Here is a 25,010-nt window from a genome sequence, read left to right as displayed (position 1 = left end):
GAAATATTTCATGGAGGAGGGAAAATAACGTGTAAACCTCATTTGAGACCCCTTTTCTCAAAACATCTACAAATATGTATGTATACGTACACACATATGCTTGCAGAGATACACATATGTATGTTTCTCTAAATCCGAAAAATAATCACAAGAAAGTTGTCCCTTTGTATTGCAAACAAAGTTGAGATGGGATTCTACTCTTGGCAAGGGTTTGAATTGGATTTGACAAGGATGGCAGTTGTATTTTAAATTTCCCAGGAAAGAACTGTTGTCCAAGACAAAGTAATTAAAAGAGTGAGAACATGTCTCCCTTTGCTGGAAGAATATTGGTCCAGTTGAGTCTGCAGAGACTTGAGTGCCCAGACCATGAATTAAACAAGATCAGCAGCAGGCTCAGCATGATACCATTAGGCACAGGGGTGGGGAACATTGGGCCCCCAGGCTGTGTAAGGCCTGCAAAGTCATTTGTTATGCTCCTTGTCAAAGCAACAGCAGGCAGGACTGAGGATGTAATAAATCTACAGCAGGCTAATTTTTAAGTGGATAATTTTCTAGGGCCCTCAAATGATGTTATAAATATCCAAATGGCCCTTGGCTGAAAAACAGGTTCCCCATCCCTGGTGGGAAGTGGAGTCCTGTCCCCAGGGGGGGAATGCCATACCTGCAGAAGGGAACAGGGTTGTGTGGGCCCTGCCAGGGATGCCCCTGCTGTTACCACTGCAGTGTGGAGGCAGATTCAGCAAGGCTGGCTGACTCGATGCCTGTCAAGGCGATGCTCTCAGGGAAGCTTGATTGCTCTATCACCTCATAGAGAACTGACCGATGAATTCTGATTTGAAAAGTCCAGAGGGAACTTATTTTCACTGAAGCCAAAAAGTTTGAATGAGACTTTCTTTTTTTTTTTAATTGATGTTTTCTCTTTTTTTATTTAGTAAATATAAATTTCCAAAGTACAGTTTATGGATTACAATGGCTTTCCCTATGCATAATTTCCCTCCCACTCACACCCCTCCCATCTCCCACTCCCTCTCCCATTCCATTCACATCAAGATTCATTTACAATTATCTTTATATATAGTAGATCGATTTAGTATATATTAAGTAAAGATTTCATCAGTTTGCACCCACACAGAACATAAAGTGTAAAATATTGTTTCAGTACAAGTTATAGCATTCGACACACACATTAAGGACAGATCCCACATGAGAAGTAAGTACACAGTGACTCCTGTTGTTGATTTAACAATTTGACACTCTTGTTTATGGCGTCAGTAATCTCCCTAGGCTCTAGTCATGAGTTGCCAAGGATATGGAAGCCTTTTGGGTTCGCCGACTTCGATCTTATTCTTACAGGGTCATAGTCAAAGTGGAAGTTCTCTCCTCTCTTCAGAGAAAGGTACCTCCTTCTTTGATGGCCCCATTCTTTCCACTGAGATCTCACTCATAGAGATCTTTCATTTAAGCCTTTTTTTTTCCCCCAGAGTGTCTTGGCTTTCCATGCCTACAATACTCTCATGGGCTCTTCAGCCAGATCCGAATGCCTTAAGGGCTGATTCTGAGGCCAGAGTGCTATTTAGGACATCTGCCATTCTATGAGTCTGCTGTGTATCCTGCTTCCCATGCTGGATCGGTCTCTCCCTTTTTGATTCTATCAGTTAGTATTAGCAGACACTAGTCTTGTTTGTGTGATCCCTTTGACTCTTAGACCTGTCAATGTGATCAATTGTGAACTGAAATTGAATGAGAATTTCTAACACAGAAAAGTGCTGTCATAAAGAGAGCAGAGATGGAAGCATTGAGCTACTGGAGAACCTGATACGGATGGACAGGGTGGCAGCTGCCACAGTCCAGAGAAGGCTTCATGGATTCGACTGGAAAATGTGGCATCCAAAGTAGGGTGGAAATTCCAAAATCATTTTCAATTTGAATTGTCCCTCTACCTAACCCCATAAGCTTTATATAAAAAAAAAAAATCCATCTGTTTTTTTTGTTTGTTTGTTTGTTTGTTTTTAGGATAACAAAAGAGAACAGAATAAACCACATTTGGAAATCAAGTTGCTTAGAGTCCTGGGCACTAACTTTAATTTTATCTTTGAAAACATATACTTTCTCAGTATCAACCAGCCAGCTGATATTTTCCTACATTCAAAGAAAGCAGTTTACTCCAATTTTACAGTCTCTCCAGCACTGCATCCTAGAGACACAGAGGGCTCTCTGCTAACAAGTGGTGTATTAATGAAAACAAGCATAAACAAACATAGACAGTGGGAGATTCTGGTGCCAGCCACAATGGTCTTTCTCTATATTCAGACTCAAGCTCCCACGGGGAGGAAACGGAGCAGAGACTGGCTGCAAGGCCACTTCCTGCCTGGGGCTAGCAGACAAGCTAGGCAGCTTCTACCAATTAGCCCCAAGCCTGCCTGCACTCTAGAGATATAGAGACAGGGGACTGGGAGTGCAAGTCCCCAGAAGGAAGCAGGAGGTCTAGCTTGCTCAGAGCACAGAGCGCAGGGATTATCAAGCAATTTCCAAGGTGCAGCCCCGGCCACTTTCATAAAGAATGGATCTGCAAGAGCAGATGTGTTGAAGGTGTGTGTCACCCAGCGGATTACCAGATGCTGTGGCATCAGCTACTTGAGCAGAGTGACCGATTTTATTAGTGGAGAGGAGACTTTTCTCTGTTGTTCACAAGTGTGCTTAGGAGAGGGTGGAAAGTTGACTATAAATGGCTGCAGTAGCCATGACTAGGCCTAGCTGAAGCCTGGAGCCAGGAATTCCATCAGGTCTCCCATGTGGGAGTCAGGAACTCAAGTACTTGAGCCACTGTGTGCAGCTTCCCAGGCACGTTAGAGGGAGCTGGATTAGAGATGTGGAGAGCCTGGACTTGAACCAGCACTCTGATATTGGCAGTGGCAGCTTAATCCCCTGTACCACAATGCCTGCCTCTCCAAAACCACTTCTGTTTGGATCTACCAATTCTGAACTACTGTTTGCTCAAATAAACTTTATTTAACTATTATTTTTATCATGCTTCAGTTTATTTTTAAACTGGGCCAATCCAAACACAATTGGGGCCAGCGCTGTGGTGCAGTGGGTTAAAGCCCTGGCCGAAAGCTCCAGCATCCCATATGGGCATCGGTTCTAGTCCCGGCTGCTCCTCTTACAATCCAGCTCTCTCTGCTATGGCCTGGGAAAGCAGTGGAGGATGGTCCAAGTGCTTGGGCCCCTGCACCCACATGGGAGACCTGGAAGAAGCTCCTGGCTCCTGGCTCCTGGCTCCTGGCTTCAGACCGGCGCAGTTCTGGCCATTGCAGCCATCTGGGGAGTGAACCAGCAGATGGAAGACCTCTCTCTGTGTCTCTACCTCTCTCTGTAACTCTTTCAAATAAATAAAATAAATCTTAAAAAAACCCCAAACAATTATTAGTTCGATTGTCCAAATGACTAGCAGCAAACATATTCCTGGGGCTGTAAGATAACAGGTCATGTGTGGCTGCTATGGGGCAATTTCTCCTTCAAATATACCATTACAGAATCTGCAGAGCACCAATTCTCATAAAGCGTTTTCTCTTCCTTTTATTGTTATTTTCTACTGATACATAAAAGGTGCACCTGGGCACCATTTTATGTCTTGGTGCATGTATTCATGGTGTAATGCTCAAATCAAGGTAAACAGACTTATCTCGTCAAACACTGAAGATCTCTTAATGGGAAAAACATTCAAAATCCTGTCTTAGAGGTTTTTAAAAAACATATAAGTGCATTCTTCTTATCCATTGTCTCCCCATCATGCCACAGAACAACCAACCTTTTCCTATCTCCCACTTGACCCTGTCTCCCTGGCTCTCGTAACCAACATTCTGCTTTCAGTGAGATCAACTATTTTTTTAAAAAAGGTTTGTTTATTTATTGGAAAGTCAGAGTTACACAGAGAAAGAAGGAGAGGCAGAGAGAGAGGTCTTCCTCTCTCCATCCGCTGGTCACTCCCCAGTTGGCTGCAATGGCTGGAGCTGCACTGATCCAAAGCCAGGAGCCAGGAGCTTCACCCAGGTCTCCCACATGGGTGGAGGGGCCCAAACATGGGGGTGCAGATAGCTCTTAAAAAGACTGATTCTATATACTCTGGATATATACCAGCTAGTGGGATGGCTACACCATATGGTGGTGAAGAACCCTACACTGTTCTCCATAATAGTTACACAAATTTACATTCTCCACATCCACCCTAGCATCAGATATCTTTTGATAATAGCCGAGCAACCTGGAAAGAAGTGGCACCTCTATGTGTTGTTGATAAGTCTATGTGTTCTGAGGATTAGTAATGTTGAGTGTTTTTCCACATACCTGTTGGCCATTTGTATGTTTTGAGAAATGTCTATTTAGATATATTGTCTATTTTAGAACAGGAAGTTTATTTTTGCTGTTGAGTTTCTTGTATATTCTCACATATATAGTTTGCAAATATTGTCTCCCATTCTGTATACATCTTTTATTGAGAAGATTTTTAGTTTCATGAAATTCCATTAGTCTACTTTTACCTTTGTTCCCTGTGCTTTGGGGGTTCTTATCCAAGAAACCTTTGACCATTTCAATGTCCTGCAGCATTTTCCTCAAAATCATTCTGGAAGTTTTAAGAGATTCAGGTCTTGCAAATAAGACTTTAATCCATTCTGAGTTGGTCTTTGTATATGGTGAGAGATAGGGGTCTAATTTCGTTCTTCTGAGATGGGATCCAATTTTCCCAGTAGTGTTGATTAACAGGATTGTACTTGCTTCAATGTGTGTTCTTAGAACTTTGGTTGAACCAAGATCAGTTAGCTGTAGATGTGAGGCTTTATTTACAGGTTCTCTATTTGGCTCCACTGGTCTGTGTCTGCTTTCATGCCAATGCTGTGACATTTTAACTACATTAAGTAAATATCATATTTTAAAGTCAGGTAGCACAGTGCCTCCTGTTTTATTATTTTGCTCGATTATGTGAGCTGTTCTGGGTTTTCTTTGTTCTGTACAAATTTTAGTGTCCTTCCTTCTAGTTTTGTGAAGAATGTCATTGGTATTTTGATTATGATTGCATGAATTTGTAGGCCACTTTGGGTAAAATGGACATTTTAATGTTATTGATTCTTTCAACCCATGAGGGCAGCATTTATTTCCATCTCTTTGTCTTTTCTTCCTTTTATTTCATCAATTTTTATGTATGGTTTCCTTTTAAAAATTTGTTTTTTCATTTATTTGAAAGGCAGAGAGAGATACAGAGGCACAGATATTCAGACAGATGGAGATCTTCTATTTGCTCATTCACTCCCCAAATTTTTGCAATAAGTATGGATGGGCCGGGCTGAAGCCAGGGGTTTGGAACTCAACCCAGGTCTCCTATTTGGGTGGCAAGGACTCAGGTTCTTGGTCCATCACCTGCTTCCTCCCAGGGTGCACATTATCCAGAAGTTGGAATCAGAAGCAGAACCAGGATTCAAAGCCAGACACTCCAAGACAGAATGTGTGCATCTTGAGTCCTGACTGCTACAACACATGATGGCTCCTTCTGTTCAGTTTTCATTGTGGAGAATCTTCACCTGTTTGATTAAGTTACTCTTGGGTATTCTGGTTGTTTTGTCACTATTAGAATAGGAATGCCTTTTTGACATCTTTTTAAAGATAACTGATAGTGTTTATAGCAATGCTGCTGATTTTGTCTATGATTTTGTATCTTGTAAGTTTGCTGAATACACTTATGATTGCTGATAGTATTTGGTGGAATCTTTGGTGTTTTCTATAATAAATTATGTCATCTGACAATAGTGACAATTTGACTTCCTCCTTCCCAATTGAAGCCCTTCATTTCTTTCTCTTATCTAATTGCTCTGGTTACCACTTTCTTTTTTATTTTTATTTTTTATTTTTTTGACAGGCAGAGTGGACAGTGAGAGAGAGAGACAGAGAGAAAGGTCTTCCTTTTCCATTGGTTCACCCCCTAATGGCTGCTCTGGTGGAGTACTGCGGCCAGTGTACTGCCCTGATTCGAAGCCAGGAGCCAGGTGCTTCTGGTCTCCCATGGGGTGCAGGGCCCAAGCACTTGGGCCATCCTCCACTGCACTCCCGGGCCACAGCAGAGAGCTGGCCTGGAAGAGGAGCAACCAGGACAGAATCCAGTGCCCCGACCGGTACTAGAACCCGGTGTGCCAGCACTGCAGGCGGAGGATTAGCCTATTGAGCCACGGTGCAGGCTCTGGTTACCACTTTCAATACTATGTTGAACAAAAGTGGTAAAGATGGACACCCTTATCGTGTTCCAGATCGTGAGAAAAATGTTTCAGTTTTACCTGATTAAGTATGATGTTGGTCTTTATTTTGTTAGGGTATGTTCCTTCAATACCTAATTTGCTCAGAGTTTTTACTATAAAGCAGTGTTTAATTTTGACAAGGGGCTTTTCTGCATTTATTGCAATGGTTTTATCATGCTTTTATCTTTCATTCTCTTGATGCGGTATCCCATGCTCACTGATTGGCTTATTTTGGAATTTCCCTTCATCCCTGAGACGAATCCCACCTGATCATGGTGAATAAACTTCTCAGGGTGCTGTGGGATTCTGGCTAACATTTTGCTGAAGATTTTTTACATCTATGCACATAATGGATATTGGCCTATAGCTTTGTTCGTTTGCTGTGTAATAGTTTGGTTTTCTTATCAGGGTAATCCTGGTCTCATGGACAAAGTTTGGAAAAATTCTTTCCTTTGTTATTTTTTGGAATTTAAGAATTGGTATTTATTATTTAAATGTTTGGTAAAATTCAGCAGTGGAGTCTTTTGTTTCTGGACTTTCTTTGACAGGAGATACTTTGTTTCCCAGAGAATATTTTATTTAGTTTTTGTCTGTTTAGGTATTCTGTTTCTTCATGATTCAATTGTGGTAAGGTCCACAGTTCCAGCTTGCCCATTCTAGGTTATTAACTTTGTTTGTCTGTAATTATTCATAATAATCTGCCACTATCCTTTGTATTCTGTGGTATCAGTTAAATCCCTCCTTTCATCTCTGATTTTGTTTACTTCAGTCTTCTCTCTTTTATTTACTTTAGTGTAGCTAAGGCTTGTGAGTTTTGTTTGTATTTTTATAGAATCAGCTCTTTTTATTGATTTTTTAAACTTTACTTTTTTATTTCAATCCTTTATACTCTGATCTTTATTGTTTATTTCCTTTTACTAATTTGGGGTTTAGTTGGTTCTTGTTTTTTGGTTCTTTAAGGTGAAATTATGTATTTGAGATCTTTCTGCTTCTTGGTGTAGGTGTTGATTACTACAAATTTCCTTTTGAGTATTGCTTTTGTTGTATCCCATGGATTTTGATAAGTTGTGTTTTCATTTTCATTTGTTGCAAGACAGTTTAAAATTTGTTTCTTAACTTCTTCCTTTGTGTTAAGATTGAATTATTTACCCTTCCACGTATTGTATGGCTTCCAAAATTTCTCTAGTTATTCATTCCTAGTTTACTGCATTGTGCTTGAAAATGATATCAGTGCTACCTAAATTTTGTAAGATCTGTTGGGACTTATTTGTGACCTACCATATGATCTACCCTGGACAAGTTTCCATGTGATGAAGACATGCACACGTGTCCTGGAGCTGTGGAGTGGAGTACTCTGCAGAGGTTTCTTAACTCCCTTTGGTTGGGGGTAGTTTACCTGCTTCTTTGGTTTTCTTTCTGGATGATGTGTCCATTGCTGAAAGAGGGGGAAAGTCTCTACTGCTACTGTATTGGATTATACCTCTCCCTTTGGTCTATTAATATTTGCTTTATAATTTTGGTACTTCGACATTGGCTTTACACATATTTACAAAGGTTATATCTCTTTATGAGGTCAACTCCTTTCTCATTATATAATAATCTTTCTTATATCACTTTACTGCTTTTTATCTACGTATGGCTATTCTTTCTTTAGGATTCCATTTGCATTGCATTTCTTATTCATCTTGTCACTTTCAGCTTATGCAGGTCTTTGGTGGTGAAGCGAATTTTGTGTAAGCAGCATTTGGTTGAGTCTTGTTTTTTTTTTTTTTTTTTAATCTACTCACTCACCTACACATTTAAGCAATTATTGATTGGTAAAGTATTACTATTGCCATTTGATTATTGTTTTCTGGTTGTTTTGTGGTTCTCTAACTGTTTTGTAGTCCCTTTCCTTCTCACTCTGTTAAAACTTTTCTTTGGGGTTAAACACTTTTTTTCTTATAGTGTGCTTTGGTATGCTGCTGATTATTTTTGGTGTGCCTATTATATTTTATTTCTGGTTACCATGAAACATAAAAATATTTTTTGGCTAAAACAATTTATTTGACATGGGAATAATTTAAGATTTATCATTCGATAGAGATAGAAACAATAAATGAAAAATTCTAATCAGAAAATTTACATTTACTCCATACCCTCCCACATTTTGAATAGCTGATGCCCCTTTTACATCTTCTGCATAGCTTATTTCTAAACACATTAGGGGCCAGCCCTGTGGTGTAGCGGGTAAAGCTGCTGCCTGCAGTGTCGGCATCCCATATGGGCTCTGGTTCAAGTCCCAGCTGCTCCACTTCCAATCCAGCTCTCTTCTATAACCTGGGAAAGCAGTAGAAGATGGCCCAAGTCCTTGGGCCCCTGCACCCATGTGGGAGACCCAGAAGAAGCTCCTGGCTCCTGGCTTTGGAGTGGCACAACTCCAGCCATTGGGGCCATTTGGGGAGTGTACTGACTCTCCTTCTCTCTAACTCTGCCTTTCCAATAAATAAATAAATCTTAAAAAAAAAAAAAAGCATTAATGCAGCTGTTTGGATTTTTAGTCTTCACACCAAGGATATGAAAGGTTTATATACTATGCTTATACCATTAGAGAGAGCATTCTGTCTATTTGATCTTACCTTTCAATATTTTCTTTCTACAGATCCTCCTTCCCTCCCTTCCTTCCTCCCTCCTTCCCTCCCTCCCTTCTTTCAGTTTGAAGAACCCCCTCAAGCACCACCAGAACTTGCAGGTCTGGTGGTGATAAATTCTCTCAGCATTTCTTTTTCCAGAAATGTCTTTATCTTTCCTCTGTATCTTAAGGATAACTATTCTGAGTACAATATTCTTGGTTAGCAGGTTTTTTTTTTTTTTCACTTCAATATTGTGAAAATCTTATCCTGCTCTCTTTTGCCTGTAAGACTCCTGCTGAGAAGCCACTGTCAGGCTAGTTGGGCCACCTTTGTGTTTCCTTCCTCCCTTCCTCTCTCCCTTCCTCCCTCCCTCCCTCCCTTCCTCCCTTCCTCTCTCCCTCTCTCTCCCGCCCTCTTCTTTTTTCCCTTACAGATTTGACAGACTTCTATTTGTCTTTAACTTGGGTGTGCTTGTTTATAAAACGTCTTGGTGTAGACATCCTTGAGTCGAATCTGCCCGTTGACCTTCAACCTTTCTGTACCTGAATATTTGGATCCTTCTCTGGGTTGGGGATTCTTTTTCTGTAATTTTCTCTTTAAAGAACATTTCTACATCTCTGGCATATTTAAGTGCCTCTGGAATTCCAGTAACTTGAATATTTGCTCTTAATGTTGTCTCGAAGTTCCTGCAAGCTCTCTTAATTCTTTTTTCTTCTCTGTGGCTTTTCACCTAGCTTCACTAGGTCTTGTGAAGGTGATCTGGTGCAAGAATAGTTATTCAAATTTTGTAGATTTGTGGGATCACAAGAGCTGCACTCAGCTACCAGCCCGCTGTTTCCCTGGGTCTTCTTTGATGTTGCAAGGTGGATGCTCTCCTACTCTCCACTGACCACATGCCTCAGATCTCCTTCAGTCTCCTCTTTCTCTGTCTCCTGGGAGGCTCCAAGCAGCATCTCAATGTCCCATGTTGCCCATAGTTCTCCAAGAAGCTCTGACTTCATCTGGTTTCTCTGCAGTTCTTAATATTTAAAGAATGTTTCTGCCTAGTTATCAATCACAAACATCTGCTCTAATCTCATTATTCCATCACAGAAATCGGTCCCCCATCAGTGGGATCACAGTTCTTGTCATCCAGGCTTCATATCCCCAAGTCATCCTGGAACCATCATCAGCATTGCTCAGTTGGTCCATTCTATTGATTTATCATTATGATGGATTTTTATGTTTGTCATTTTCCAATCAAAGCCAAATTTTTGATTATGAGAAGACTCTCCAAATTAAGGCACATGTATATCATGATATAATATTGAGATATTAAAAAGAAAATAGAAATCCCTACATATTTATAGGGACATATACTTAGGATGTTGGTTATAAATGTTTTTCCAATTAGTTAGTATTAAACTATATATTACAATATTTGAAAGGGTATTTATGAAAATTTAATAGTGGCAATTTCTATTTGGAAGGATTATGGATGATATTTAATGTCTATTAAATTTTGCAGGCTGGCACTGTGGGCTACAAGCTGCAGTGCCAGTATCTCACATGGGCACTGATTTGATTCGAGTCCTGGCTGCTCCACTTCTGATCCAGCTCTCGTCTATGGCATGGGAAAGCAGTGGAGGATGGCTCAAGTCCTTGGGCCCCTACAACTGCATGGGAGACCCAGAGGAAGCTCCTGGCTCCTGGCTTCGGATCAGTGCAGCTCCGATCACTGCGAGCAACTGGGGAGTGAACCAGTGGATGAAAGACCTCTCTCTCTCTCTCTCTCTCTCTCTGCCTCTCCTTCTCTCTCTGTGTAACTCTGCCTTTCAAATAAAATAAATAAATCTTTAAAAAATCTTGCTTTTCTACAATTTCTAATTTATTATAATATACATTCAATACATAGACTAATAACAAATAACTGATGTGCTATGTAAGCTTAAGCTTGAACCATGTAATGACACAATCCTAAAACCTTCAGGGCTAACAGGTCAAACGCAACTTCTTGGTTTCTCTAACTCTACCTCATGCCCAATACTACCCTCATCTCCTAAGACCCTGCATAATCTTGTCCTAGTATCTACTCTGATCTCCTCTTTTGCTTTTCTCTCCCAGCTTCAACATGGTTCTTGAACGTGCTAAGGATCAAGCCCATTATAGTTGCTGTTCCACGTTGTCTGAAATGGTTTTTCCCACAGAGAGCTCATCTGTACAATTCTCACATTCAGGTATCTGATCAAAATAACTTCATCAGAAAACATTTCTGGGGCCGGAGCTGTGGCGTTGCAGGTGAAGTCACCACCTGCAGTGACAGCATCCTATATGGGTCGCCTGTTCAAGTCCCGGCTGATCCACAACTGATCCAGCTCTCTTCTATGGCATGGGAAAGCAGTGGAGAATGGCTCAAGTCCTTGGGCCCCTGCATCTGCATGGGAGACTCAGAGGAAGCTCCTGGCTCCTGGCTTTAGATAGGTGCAGCTCCGGCAGTTGCAGCCAATTGAGGAGTGAACCAGCAGATGGCGGACCTCTCTCTCTCTCTGCCTCTCCTCCTCTCTCTGTGTAACACTGACTTCCAAATAAATAAATAAATAATTTTTAAAAATTCCAAATTTTTTGTGAAGTACTGCATCTATCCTTATCTCTATGACTTGGTTATTTAAGCATGAAAGGAGAAAACATTTAGAAGTGCTAGCAGATTCCATGTACCTGGTACTTTGCTAGTGTTGGGGATACGACAGTAAGCAAACAGAAGTGACTCCTTTGCTTGTAGAGTTTACATGTGGAAGGAAAGGCAGATAATAAATAAATAATTATACTAGGTAGATTTAACACAAGGGTAAGTCCAGTATATATGAGAGTGTACGGTTAGAAGAGTTGCTACAGTGCTGAAAAGCCTGGTGTGAAGAGTAACAGGGAACAATCTAAAGGAAAAAGGTGTTAGGTAGAGCTGGTGACTAGTGGGGATCATAAGTGGATACAAGATATGGAATGTTATCAGCAGAAGAAACATCCTATGTAAGAACTACCATCAGGAAAAAGAAGATGGGGTTTTGAAATGCTAAAAGATGTCCAGGTCGAGAAAGGTTAACAGAAGACTGGGAAGGCAGTCAAAAGATGATGCTTAAAAGGAAAAAGATTGGGGCCAGTGCTCAGCATGGCAGAAAAAGCCACTGCCTATGGCACCAGCACACCATATCGGCACAGGTTTGATTCTCAGCTGGTCCACTTCCAGTCCAGATCCCTGCTAATGCACCTGGGAAAGCAGTAGAAGATGGCCCAAGTACCACATGGGAGACTTAGAGGAAGCTCCTGGATCCTGGCTTTAGACCAGCCCAGCTCTGGCCATTGTGGCCAATTGGGGAGTGAAACAGCAGATGGAAGTTCTCTCTCTCTTTCTCTCTCTCTCTCTCTCTGTGTAACTCTCCATTTCAAATAAACAATAAACAAATCTTTAAGAAAAAAGTAAACAGATCATGAAGAATCCAAGAAAATGGAGGATCTAGAGGGCCAGGTGGTGTCCCTGGTTCTAAGAGCAGTGGGGAGTCATGGGAAGTTGTATGATGGGGAGGTTGGAAATAGCCAAGTGCATTTGCACAAACACAAACACACACACATTGCACACTGTAACAAATATGTGAAGGATGGCTACAATGCTTTTGGCTATTATAGAATTTAAAGGCTGTTACATTAATCATTTTCAGAAAAGGTAGATTAAGAATAAAGTAAAAAATTGGGCAGGGAAAACTTAACTAAAGCCTAATACATTTCCTCCTGATAAATAAAGTATATTAGTTCTAGAATTTTAAATCCAATACTAAATTTGAGATATGTTTTTTAACTTTTGTGGGAATGTGTACTAAGAATAGCAGGTTTCATCCTCTGGAGAGAGTACATCAGTTTTCTTTATCACCTAAGAATTTTCTTACTTGATGTAGGCTTCCCGGGAATAAGGAATGCCAGAATACAGAACCTAAAACATGGCAATGTTTCTGAAATATTTACAACCTTTAATCTTGGTTAATACATATAATGTAGCTAGTGAGACTGCCAAAGAAACTGACTAAAGATAGGAGACCAGAATTCTATTTCACATAGTTTATAGAAACCATAGAGAGCAAGGTTCAAGTTGAAATTTAGCTACTTACTCTGCACTATTTATCGTTATTTAAATACCCTAACACTCAGCTTCCTCATCTGTAAAGTGAGAATGATGGTAGTTGTGAGAATTCAATTACCTACTATGTGTAAAGCATTTAGTAGACTGCTTATGACATGGTAAATGTCCAGTAGATGACAATGATGAAGATGACGGTGGTGGTGGTGATAATAATTGTGTGTTGATGCTATGATCCCCCTAATAATGATGTTCTGAGGATGATGTGATTCTGATGATGATGTTGGGATGATAATATGATCATTTATTTATTTATTTATTTGAGAGGTAGAGTTACAGAGAGTGAGAGGGAGAGACAGAGAGAAAGGTCTTCCATCTGCTGGTTCACTCTCCAAATGGCTGCAATGGCCGAAGCTGAATCAATCCGAAGACAGGAGCTTCTTCTGCATCTCCCATGCAGGCACAGGGGCTCAAGGACTTGGGCCATCTTCTACTACTTTCCCAGGCCATGTCAGAGAGCTGGATTGCAAGAGGAGCAGCTGGGACTAGAACCAGCACCCATATGGAATGCAGGTGCCACAGGTAGAGGATTAACTCACTTCACTGCAGCGCTGGCCCAGATAATATGATCTTGATTATGATGTTCTGATGATGATAGGATGATAGTGCTGCTGCTAATGAGAGCGTGATGAGGATGAGGGTGATCATGATGATGGTGCTGTGATGAGGATATGAGATGATGATGGAAAAGGAAGAGGGGAAGGAGGAGAGTGTGGTGTTTATAGGGGCAGTGGTGGTGGTGGAAGGCAAATACCACATCTGCCTCTACAAATCAGTCCCATAGATAAATCATTCACTCTTCCTTGGCCCAGAAATCTGCCAACTACATTTTAGATCTATAAACTTTTAGTGAATGAATGAATGTTCTAACAGTTTCTAAATCTCATCTCAGTTCCACAAACATGATAATCCTATTCATTTTTAGTAATTTTTTGGACCTCAACACTTAGACCTAAATAAAAAGTTGAGTGAACTCTCTATTGAATTTGTTAAAAGCAATCATAAAGGCTCAGTGAATTATTTCAAAGTTACTCTGTTCATTCTAAGTAGTACATCATTAGGGAGCAAGAGTAGGGAGGTATATAAAGGTAGTATGGGGAAACAATTAACTTCTAACACACTGCAGATGGTGCTTGGTCTCTGAGAACTGACCAGCCGCTTACTTCACAGAAAAACTTCACACTCAGTGTGCACATTTGCGGAGCAGGAAAAGCTTCTAGCTTCTAAATATAAATTTATACTCAATTATTTCTTCTTCTTCCCCTTCCCTTTCCCCTTCTCGCCCTCCACCTCCTCCTGCTTCTTGGTATATACAATGCCGACATAGGTCAAGTTCAAAATCACACTGAGAATACTCCTCTCATTTTTAACGAGGCTCATCTGAGGGTCAAATACTCATAAAATCACAGCAAAGGAGAAAAGAGGAGCTATCACCCTAAATAGGAGACTAAGAAGAGTCATTGCTAATTGAATTTTGAGTGTTTGGGGAGCATGAAAAACACTTCAGAGGCAGTTTGACAGCAAAAAGTACAACGACACTGTCACTCAACCAGACAGCATGGGGGAGAGAGCACAACCTTGTAAGTCAGGAGACAGGCCTCAGCCACAGTCATGTCACTAAGCAGTTCTGTGACCTCACCAAAGTCACCTAACCTCTCTGATCTTCATTCATTATAAAAGCAAGGATGTAAACTGAACCTCAGGCATCTAAAAACAAATGCTCTGTGGCCTGATGGCTAATCTTCAATGCATTGTACTGAAGTGCAGACTAAATGCAAACCACAGCAAAGGAGTTAAGAGATGAGGTGCTCCCAAGGCTGCACCACAGCCCGAAGAGGGATGGGTGCACGGCCACTGACCTTTATTCTGTGAATGCATGCAAATGTTTTCAGACCGAGTTAGGGGAACCAGATTGTGTAATGGACCAAACACTGGTTATGCACATATTGCCTCATGCCCCAGTTCTATTATATTTAATTGTCTAAAAACTCCCATGAAGCCAGGTTTGCGGCTTAGTGGATTAAGCCAGCACTTGGGACTCCCACATCCCATATCGGAGTGCCTGCTCAAAGCCCAGCTTCTCAGCTTTCCATCCGGCTCCCTCCTAGCATGCCTGGAAGGGCAGCAGAAGATGGCAGGAGTACTTGGGTTCCTGCCACCCACATGGGAGATGTGGCAGGAGTTCTGGGCTCCTGGCTTCAGCCTGCCCCAGCCTCAGCTATTGTGGTGATTTGGGGAGTAAACCAGCAGATGGAACATTCTCTCTCCTTCTCCTTTTTTGTCTCCCTCTCCCTCTCTCTCCCTCCATCTCTCCTTCCTTCCCTATTTCTCATCTCCTTTGTTGCTCTTTCTTTAAATAAATAAATCTATCCTTAAAAAATTCCCCCCAGGCAAGAAATGCAGATTTCATGCAAATTAAAGCCCAAGGAGGGAAGTGAATTTCTTTGCATCTGTGCCCTGGGCTCCACCTTTCCTTCAGGACTCATAGTGGTGACTTCTGGTTCCTCCATCTGCCGGGAAGCAAGAGCGCAAGAGGGAATAAAGACCAGGGAGAAGGGAGGAGAGCTCAGCTGCATCTCGCCATGGTCCCCGTTGCCTGGCAACGCCTCACATCCCTGTCTGAGAAATAAGGACTCCAGGAGGTGACACACACAGAGGCAGCATCCTCAGCAGAGCCACACAAAGCAAATGCTGTGCTCATCTGTGAGTCAGTGCCGTAAAGGAGAAGCCTGTATGTGTGTGTGAGACTGAGACACTTATTGTCTTAGAATGGTAATATGATGATGCTCACAGAAGCAGCTCTGTGGACCCCTTCAACAGGCACAGAGAAAGGTGTGAAGCGAGCCCCAGGTCCTAACAATCAAACAGTGTCAGAGAGGGAGGAAGTTATTCCTGTGCATGAAGGGCGCTGCACTCACCACTTATCCACTTCGCCTCGGGATCGTGGATTTTGAAGTCTTCACTGAAGAGATCTTCCACGGTGACCTTCTTCTTTTGAGACAGACTGTTATCTTCCGCTGGGGAGAAGAGGCAAACAGATATATATATATATTTTTAATTTGTAGAAGAAGACCTTAACACATTGACTACCTTTCAGAAGCATATATGGTAGAACATAATTTCTATACAGGTATGGTGAACAAGTCATTTTTACCCTTTGTTATGAAACACCACGTTAGGGAGATAGTGATCCAGTAAAATACACTTCCGCCCATACTCGCTCTATATAACTGATTCCATTTCACAGGTCTGGAGGCAAATAATTGCATCAAGATCAACTATGAACAATAGGTGGAAATGGTCAAGAAAGGAAGGTATAAATGTCCAGAACAGATCTCAGCCATATTACATAACCAATGATTCATGCAAATGCCACTAACTACAGGTAACACACTGGGTGTTGCAAATCCAGAGACTTATAAAACACTCCTTAGATATTTATTCTTCACAGTCCTCACTGGTCCTTGTCTGTCTGTGGGTAGTGGGTAACTTTGTATTCAAACAGAATAACAACCCATTCTGGATAAAAATGGTGAGATTCCCTCCTGCCTCCTCTTCACGGTTGCTCTTAGAAGTAAGCACCTTGGCCGGGGGAATGTTCTGGTGGCCTATACAGCAGTACCAACTAGAGTCCTAGCTGTTCTGCTTCCCATCCAGCTCCCTGCTAATGCACCTGGGAAGGCAACAGCAGATGGCCCAGGTGCTTGGGTCCTTGCCACTCACTTTGGAGACCTGGATGCAGTTCCTGGCTCCTGATTTTGGCCTGGCTCATCCTGGCTCTTGCAGTCATTTGGTGAATGAACCAGCAGATGGGAAATCTGTGTGTCTCTCCCTCTCTCTTTGTCACTCTGCTTTTCAAATAAAATGATGAAATGAATAAATAAATTAATTAAAAAACCAAACCTGGGACAAGCCTGTAAAGGCACTAAACTAACATCCACCCCAAGAGGAGATGTTTAGTTAATGGCACCAGTATGTGAGGCTTTAAAAATCGGGGAGCCTTTATCCTGTTTTATCCTGAGGTGAAAGCCAATGGGTTTTAACTCTTCCCCAGAAAAGGCTCTCTTCATGAGATGCTCTGAAATCCACTTCTCTGCTATAAGTGGAAAAGACACTTATCTGAATGTCTGACCTGAGGAAACAAAGGAGAGCAGCCCATTAAATCACCTTCACTTTTGTTATACTATTAAGAAACTATTGGCCGGCACCGCGGCTCACTAGGCTAATCCTTCGCCTGCAGTGCCGGCACCCTGGATTCTAGTTCTGGTAGGGGCACCAGTTCTGTCCTGGTTGCTCCTCTTCCAATCCAGCTCTCTGCTGTGGCCTGGGAGTGCAGTGGAGGATGGCCCAAGTGCTTGGGCCCTGCACCCTCATGGGAGACCAGGAGGAAGCACCTGGCTCCTGGCTTCGGATCGGTGCGGTGCGCCGGCTGTAGCGGCCATTTGGGGGGTGAACCAAGGGAAAAAAGACCTTTCTCTCTGTCTCTCTCACTGTCTAGTTCTGCCTGTCAAAAAAAAAAGTATAAAAAAGAGACACTATCAGGGCCAGTGCCATGGCTTAGTGGGTAAAGCCGCCGCCTACAGTGCCAGCATCCCAAACGTGCGCTGGTTGAGTCCCGGCTGCTCCACTTCTGATCCAGCTCTCTGCTATGGTCTGGGATAGCAGTAGAAGATGGCTCAAGTCCTTGGGCCCCTGCACCTGTGTGGGAGACCCAGAGGAAGCTCCTGGCTCCTGGATTTGGATCGGCACAGCTCTGGCCATTGTAGCCAACTGGAAAGTGAACCTATGGATGGAAGACCTCTCTCACTCTCTCTCTGCCTCTCCTTCTCTCTCTGTGTAAATTTGTCTTTCAAATAAATAAATAAATCTTTTAAAAAAGTCAAGCACACACACAAATTGTGTAAAATACCTATAGGTATAAACACATGAAACATAAATAAATTGTGTGTTTGACTTCCACTTCTTCCACTGAAGAATGGATAAAGAAACTCTGGTGTGGACAAACACAGTGGAACACTACTTAGCCATGGAAAGGATGGAATCCTATAGTTTGTGACCACAGGAAGAACCGAAGTTGTTATGTTAGACGAAATAAGCCAGGCCAGCACCGCAGCTCACTAGGCTAATCCTCCGCCTTGTGGCGCCGGCACACCAGGTTCTAGTCCCAGCTGGGGCACCGGATTCTGTCCCGGCTGCCCTTCTTCCAGTCCAGCTCTCTGCTGTGGCCCGGGAGTGCAGTGGAGGATGGCCCAAGTGCTTGGGCCCTGCACCCCATGGGAGACCAGGAGAAGCACCTGGCTCCTGCCATTGGATCAGTGCAGTACGCCGGCCGCAGCGCGCCAGCTGCAGCGGACATTGGAGGGTGAACCAACAGCAAAGGAAGACCTTTCTCTCTGTCTCTCTCTCTCACTGTCCACTCTGCCTGTTAAATAAAAAAAAAAAAAGAAAGAAAGAAATCTAGGCCGGCGCCGCGGCTCACTAGGCTAATCCTCCGCCTTGTGGCGCCGGCACACCGGGTTCTAGTACCGGTCGGGGTGCTGGATTCTGTCCCGGTTGCCCCTCTTCCAGGCCAGCTCTCTGCTGTGGCCAGGGAGTACAGTGGAGGATGGCCCAAGTGCTTGGGCCCTGCACCCCATGGGAGACCAGGAGAAGCACCTGGCTCCTGCCATTGGATCAGTGTGGTGCGCCGGCCGCAGCGCTGGCCGCGGTGGCCATTGGAGGGTGAACCAACAGCAAAGGAAGACCTTTCTCTCTGTCTCTCTCTCTCACTGTCCATTCTGTCAAAAAAAAAAAAAAAAAAGAAAGAAAGAAAGAAGCCAGCCACAGAAAACTAAGAACTGCATCACCCCTGTCTCATATGGGGACTCTATAATAGTTGATCTTGGGGCCGGCGCTGTAGTGTAGCGGGTTAAGTGGCTGCCTGCAGTGCAAACATCCCATATGGCCACTGGTTTGAACCCGGCTGCTCTACTTCCAATCCAGCTCTCTGATATGGCCTGGGAAAGCAGTAGAAGATGGCACAAGTAATTGGGCCCTGCACCCTTGGGGGAGACCCAGAAGAAGCTCCTGGCTCCTGGCTACAGATCAGCACAGCTCTGGCTGTTGCGGCCAATTGGGGAGTAAGGACCTCTCTCTCTCTCTCTCTCTCTGCACAGCTTTGACTTTCAAATAAATAAATCTTTAAAAAAAAGAAACTATCTGAACTTGCTTCTGATGTTCATCATCTACTAAAATGTTTATTTACTTCCCTGCCCCTGGAATAGAAGAAGCTAAACATCACTGCACACTCCTTGAAGGCTCCAGGTCCTCACTGTATTGGTTCCATGCCGTGCTGCTGTGAGGGGTCATCTCAGTGATAATTAATGTGTGCATGTGTGTATGACTTCCGTGTCAGGTAGCACCAGATCGCTGGGTTTTGCACTTGGATGACTGGTTGTTCTGTTTCTCTTAGGGATTTCTGTTTGTGGAAACAGCGCTCACTTCTTGGGTTGGTATTGTGCTTGACCTGGGCCATATCCTTTCCATCTTTGGATTTTCTGCTTTAAAATCTGTGGCCGGTTGTCAAAATGTCTTTGGAACTGCACAATGAAATAAGAATAAAGAGTCCCCAAATGGAATGCTCAGAAAGGACTCAGGTTCACAGATGTTATTACAGCTGTGATTTGGTTTCTTTTCTGAATATTATAAATCATTGAAGTTGTCAGCAAAGTCATGTGTTCCTTTGTGAGTTAACTGATGTATTAAATATCAAATATGAATAATGTATGTAAATGTCTTTCTGTTAAAGATTTATTTATTTATTTGAAAGTCAGAGTAACACACACAGAGAGAAGGAGAGGCAGAGAGAGAGAGAGAGAGAAAGAGAGAGAGAGAGAGGTCTTCCATCTGCTGGTTCACTCCCCAATTGGCTGTAATGGTAGGAGCTGTGCTGATCCGAAGCCAGGAGTCAGGAGCTTCTTCAGGGTCTCCCATGTGGGTGCAGGGGCCCCAGGACTTGGGCCATCTTCTACTGTTTTCCCAGGCCATAGCAGAGAGCTGGATTGGAAGTGGAGCAGCCGGGACTCGAACCGGCGCCCATGTGGGATGTTGGCACTGCAGGCAGCGGCTTAAACAGCTACACCACAGCGCTGGCCCTGCAAATGTCTTTTGAAAATTGCAGAACGATGTAATTCAAGGGGACCCTCCTGTGAGACCAGAGTGTGTGTGAAGCTGTCCCAGCTGCTGCACGTTGTCTGTTAAACCAAACCAAGTCCCTCCCTCCAGTGGTTTTCTACCCAGATTAAAGTGGCCCTGGAAAAAGACACAGCTTCAGACAGGATGTATTTCCATGAAAAAAGCAGACAATAAATAAGAATTTTAGGGGCCCGTGCTGTGGTGTAGTGGGCTGGGCCTCCACCCATGGCAACAGCATCCCCTATGGGTGCCACTTCATGTCCTGGCTGCTCCTCTTCAATCCAGTTCTCTGCTCTGGCCTGGGAAAGCAGTGGAAGATGGCCCAAGTCCTTGGGCCTACGCATCCACATGGGAGACCAGGAAGAAGCTTCTGGCTCCTGGCTTCAGACTGGCACAGCTCTGGCTGTTGTGGCTATTTGGAGAGTGAATCAGTGAATGGAAGACCTCTCTCTCTCTATTTCTGTCTCTCCCTGTCAATGTCTATAACTACCTCTTAAATAAATAAATAAAATCTTTAAAAAAAAGGATTTTAAATATTATGAAACATTAATAAAGTTACACTGTGATTTAGCAATGAAAAAACCTAAAAATTTCTGAGACACAAATATATGGTCAGAAAAAAATAATTACAACGAATTTTATCTGACTAGAAGTCACTATTCTTAACCATGAGAATAGTGGATGCTACTACTATAGTTTTGGTGATCTGTGATTACTTTAAAACTTACTGTATATGGACAAAATTGTCATTTTTGCATTCAATTATTGTCTATAGCCATTAGCTATAGTCCCATTAAACTGGGGTCTTTTGCTTTTTATTTGTGAAACTTCTTATTCAGTGAAGTATTAAGCATTTTTATTATAGTGCAAATTTAAAATATGTTATCTCAAAAACTAAAAAAGAAAAAAAAAAGAAAGGGAGAAGGAAGGAGGGTGGACGGAGGGAAGGAGGGAAAGAATATCATTTTGTTCTTAGAATTGTACCCACAAATCACACTGAATCTTAAAATCGATGAAGATTTAAATTAAAATATTAAAAAAATTCACTATTCAAGAATGAGTCTAGCTCCACATTTTGAAGCATCCACTCATTCAATATATAAAGAATGGGGAGGGGGCAGCGCTGTGGTGTAATGGGTAAAGCCGCCGCCTGCAGTGCCAGCATCCCATGTGGGGGACAGTTCAAGTCCCAGCTGCTCCACTTCCGATCCAGCTCTCTGCTGTGTCCTGGGAGAGCAGCAGCAAAGGATGGCCCAAGTGCTCAGGCCCCTGCACCCGCATGGGAGACCCAGAAAAGAAGCGCTAGGCTCTTGGCTTCGGATCAGCCTAGCTCCAGCCTTTGTGGCCATCTGGGGAATGAACCAGCCGGTGGAAGACCTCTCTCTGTCTCTCTCTGTCTCTCTCTCTCTGTCTGCCTCTGTAACTCTGCATTTCAAGTAAATAAATAACTATTTTAAAAAAGAATGGAAGACTGCCATTCAAAGACACATTAGACACAAAAGATGGAAGGGTAGTTTTTTCATTTTATGAAATGTTTTCTCCTCTTAGGTATGTTTCAATTTTTAAAAATTGTTTTACTTTATTGATCTTTTAAAGATTTTTTTAACACATAAGATTTTAATATAGGGAAGGTTTATAGTGGAGACATTGAACATATATATATATATATATATATATATATATATATATATATGTTTTGGGATCTCCTTGGTGGCTCAGTAGCGCAGCCACACAAACACTGGGCCTAGCTCCTTCATTTGCAAGGACAAACAGGAGAAAAGGCAGGGCAGTGCTGAGAACAAGCCAACGTACAAGGCTAATGTGTGACTGCAGCAGCTCGGCCCAGCATCACCAGTAACACTGCGGTATTCTGGTAAACACTACGTTATCTGCAAGAGCAGGGGCAAATTATCCATCTGTCAGGCTGTCTACTCATCCATCTCAGGGTGCTGTTTGTATTAAAATGGAATTTCGTCAAATCTGTAAAGCTTCTGTACTCTTTACATTGTTTTAAAAAAATTAATGGAAACTTGGGGCTGGTGTTGTGGTGCAATGGGTTAAGCCACAGCCTGCAATGTCAGCATCTCATATGAGCATAGATTTGAGTCCCAGATCTGCTCCACTTCCAATTCATTTCCCTGCTAATGCACCTGGAAAAGCAGTAGATGATGGCCCAAAGTACTGGGGCCCCTAACTGTGTGGGAGACTCGGATGGAATTCCAGGCTCCTGGCTTCAGACTGGCCAGTCTGAAGATGTGACCATTTGGGAGTGAAGAATTCGATGGAAGACCTCTCTCTTTTTCTCTTACTCTCGCTCTCGCTCTGGCTCTCACTTTGTCTCTCCCTCTCTCTCTGTAACTCTGCTTTTGAATAAATAAATACGTGTTTTAAAAAGTTCAATTGAAGCTTTTTAAAAAGTGCTTTATTCAATCCAAGGAACTTGACTTTGTCAGTGATTAGCTTTACCACCTCAATAAACTTACTGCTGGCCTCTCTGGACCTCAATGGTGTACTCACACATTCTAATACCATCTAACTAATTAATTTACTTCTGGTTTGATTTATTTCTAAAGTCACCTGAGGTTATGATAAGCAGAATGACTGCCATGTTCTATGAACAAGGCTGAGCCCTGAGGAATCAAAATGGAAAGACGTTGAGATCTGCCGGTCAGAAGCTCACAGAGCAGTGGGAGCCAGAACAAATCAATGATGAGAATACAACAGTGATGGTGCCGACAGCGGTGGGACCTGCTGTATTCACATTTAAGGGGGCCGAGGGATAAGAAAGTGGGAGAAATTCCAAAAAGATTTCCTTGAAGAAAGAACCTGCTAGCCAAGATAAAGGATATACAAGAACATTCAAGCCAGGGAGAATTGCTAGGGCCTGGAGTTGTCAGTGGATGTAGTATTTTCAGGAAATTGTGTGTTGGCATTGACGAGGCAGATAGCATGAGTAAGAAAGACAAAGGTAGAGTCTTTCATTATATTCGGCATACTGGAATTCCACTAGAAAATGTTCACTTGTGGATTTTCTTTTAACATTATGTCTATCAGTATTTTTTTTTTTATTTTTTGACAGGCAGAGTGGACAGTGAGAGAGAGAGAGAGAGACAGAGAGAAAGGTCTTCCTTTTGCCGTTGGTTCACCCTCCAATGGCCGCCGCGGTTGGCGCGCTGCGGCCGGCACACCGCGCTGATCCGATGGCAGGAGCCAGGTGCCTATCCTGGTCTCCCATGGGGTGCAGGGCCCAAGCACTTGGGTCATCCTCCACTGCACTCCCTGGCCACAGCAGAGAGCTGGCCTGGAAGAGGGGCAACCAGGACAGAACCGGCGCCCCGAACGGGACTAGAACCTGGTGTGCCGGCGCCGCAAGGCAGAGGATTAGCCTAGTGAGCCGCGGCGCCGGCCTTCTATCAGTATTTTTAAAAGACCATTTATTAATCTGAGGCTCAGAGAGTGAGAGAGAGAGATAGTCTGGGGTGGAGACATTATGGTATATAGTATGTATAGTTACAATTATATACAACAATGATACATTATATGCAATTAAATACATGCATTATATGCAATATAACATAAAAAGAGAAAGGGATCAAGAGAGTGCTTGCACCTGCTAGTTCACCCTCTAAGCACCTACAATGGCCAGGACTGTGCTGAGGCTCAAGCTGGAAGCTGGAAATTCAATCGAGGTCATCCACTCAGGTGAGCTACTCCCCCTGCTCCCAGAATCTGCAGTATCAGGATGCTGAAGTCTGGAGTGGAGCTGGTATCAGATCCAAGGACTCCAATACGGAACACAGGTGTCCTAATCGCTAGGTCAAATGCTCACCCGTAACAGCCTTTTAAAATCCTGCTTAAGGAAATTTCAGTCTAAGAATTATGTTTCTTCACATCTATAATATTACAAATAATTCTCATTCAATATCACTTCTCCACACTTCCATACCCTCCTTCCAGAATTCTCACTGGGCAGTTCAGGAGATTCCAAGTTCATCCTCCATACTGCTTGACTTTTCTTTCACGTTTTCTACCTTTGTATCTCTTTGGTAGCATTTACATGCTTCCTTCAGTTCAATGTCTCACCAGCCTTTTCTGTAGCCTGTCTAGGATGCTCTTTGATCTACTACTGATATAAAATTTTAAATAATTATATTTTTATCTCTACAGTTTCAAATGAATCCTTTTTTTAAAAACTTTTATTTAATGAATATAAATTTTCAAAGTACAGTTTATGGATTACAATGGCTTCCCCCCCCATAACTTCCCTCCCACACGCAACCCTCCCCTTTCCTGCTCCCTCTCCCCTTCCATTCACATCAAGATTCTTTACAATTATCTTTATATATAGTAGATCGATTTAGTATATATTAAGTAAAGATTTCAACAGTTTGCCCCCACATAGTAACACAAAGTGAAAAATACTGTTGGAGTACTAGTTATAGCATTAAATCACAAGGTATAGCACATTAAGGACAGAGATCCTACATGATATTTTTTAAAAATTCATTAATTTTCTATGCAATTTCCAATTTAAAACCAAGTTTTTTTTTTCATTTTCAATTATCTTTATATACAGAAGATTGATTCAGTATATACTAAGTAAGGATTTCATCAGTTTGCACCCACACAGAAACACAAAGGGTAAAAATACTGTTTCAGTACTAGTTATAGCATTACTTCACATTGGACAACATATTAAGGACAGATCCCACATGAGACGAAAGTACACAGTGACTCCTGTTGTTGATTTAACAATTTGACACTCTTGTTTATGGCGTCAGT

General features: G+C 42.5%; 1 protein-coding gene across 1 annotated transcript in view; it reads right to left on the bottom strand.

Moving 5' to 3' along the window:
* Nucleotides 1-25,010, bottom strand: part of DPP6 (dipeptidyl peptidase like 6) — an 889,247-nt gene that overhangs the window by 435,721 nt on the left and 428,516 nt on the right. The window contains exon 3 of the mRNA XM_062193815.1: nt 15,974-16,072. Within this exon, the coding sequence (XP_062049799.1) occupies nt 15,974-16,072 (99 nt within the window). The remainder of the gene's footprint in view (nt 1-15,973; nt 16,073-25,010) is intronic.

Source organism: Lepus europaeus, chromosome 5 (genome assembly GCF_033115175.1).
Source record: "Lepus europaeus isolate LE1 chromosome 5, mLepTim1.pri, whole genome shotgun sequence".
NCBI classification, from domain to species: domain Eukaryota; kingdom Metazoa; phylum Chordata; class Mammalia; order Lagomorpha; family Leporidae; genus Lepus; species Lepus europaeus.
This window is presented reverse-complemented; position numbering and strand designations above follow the sequence as displayed.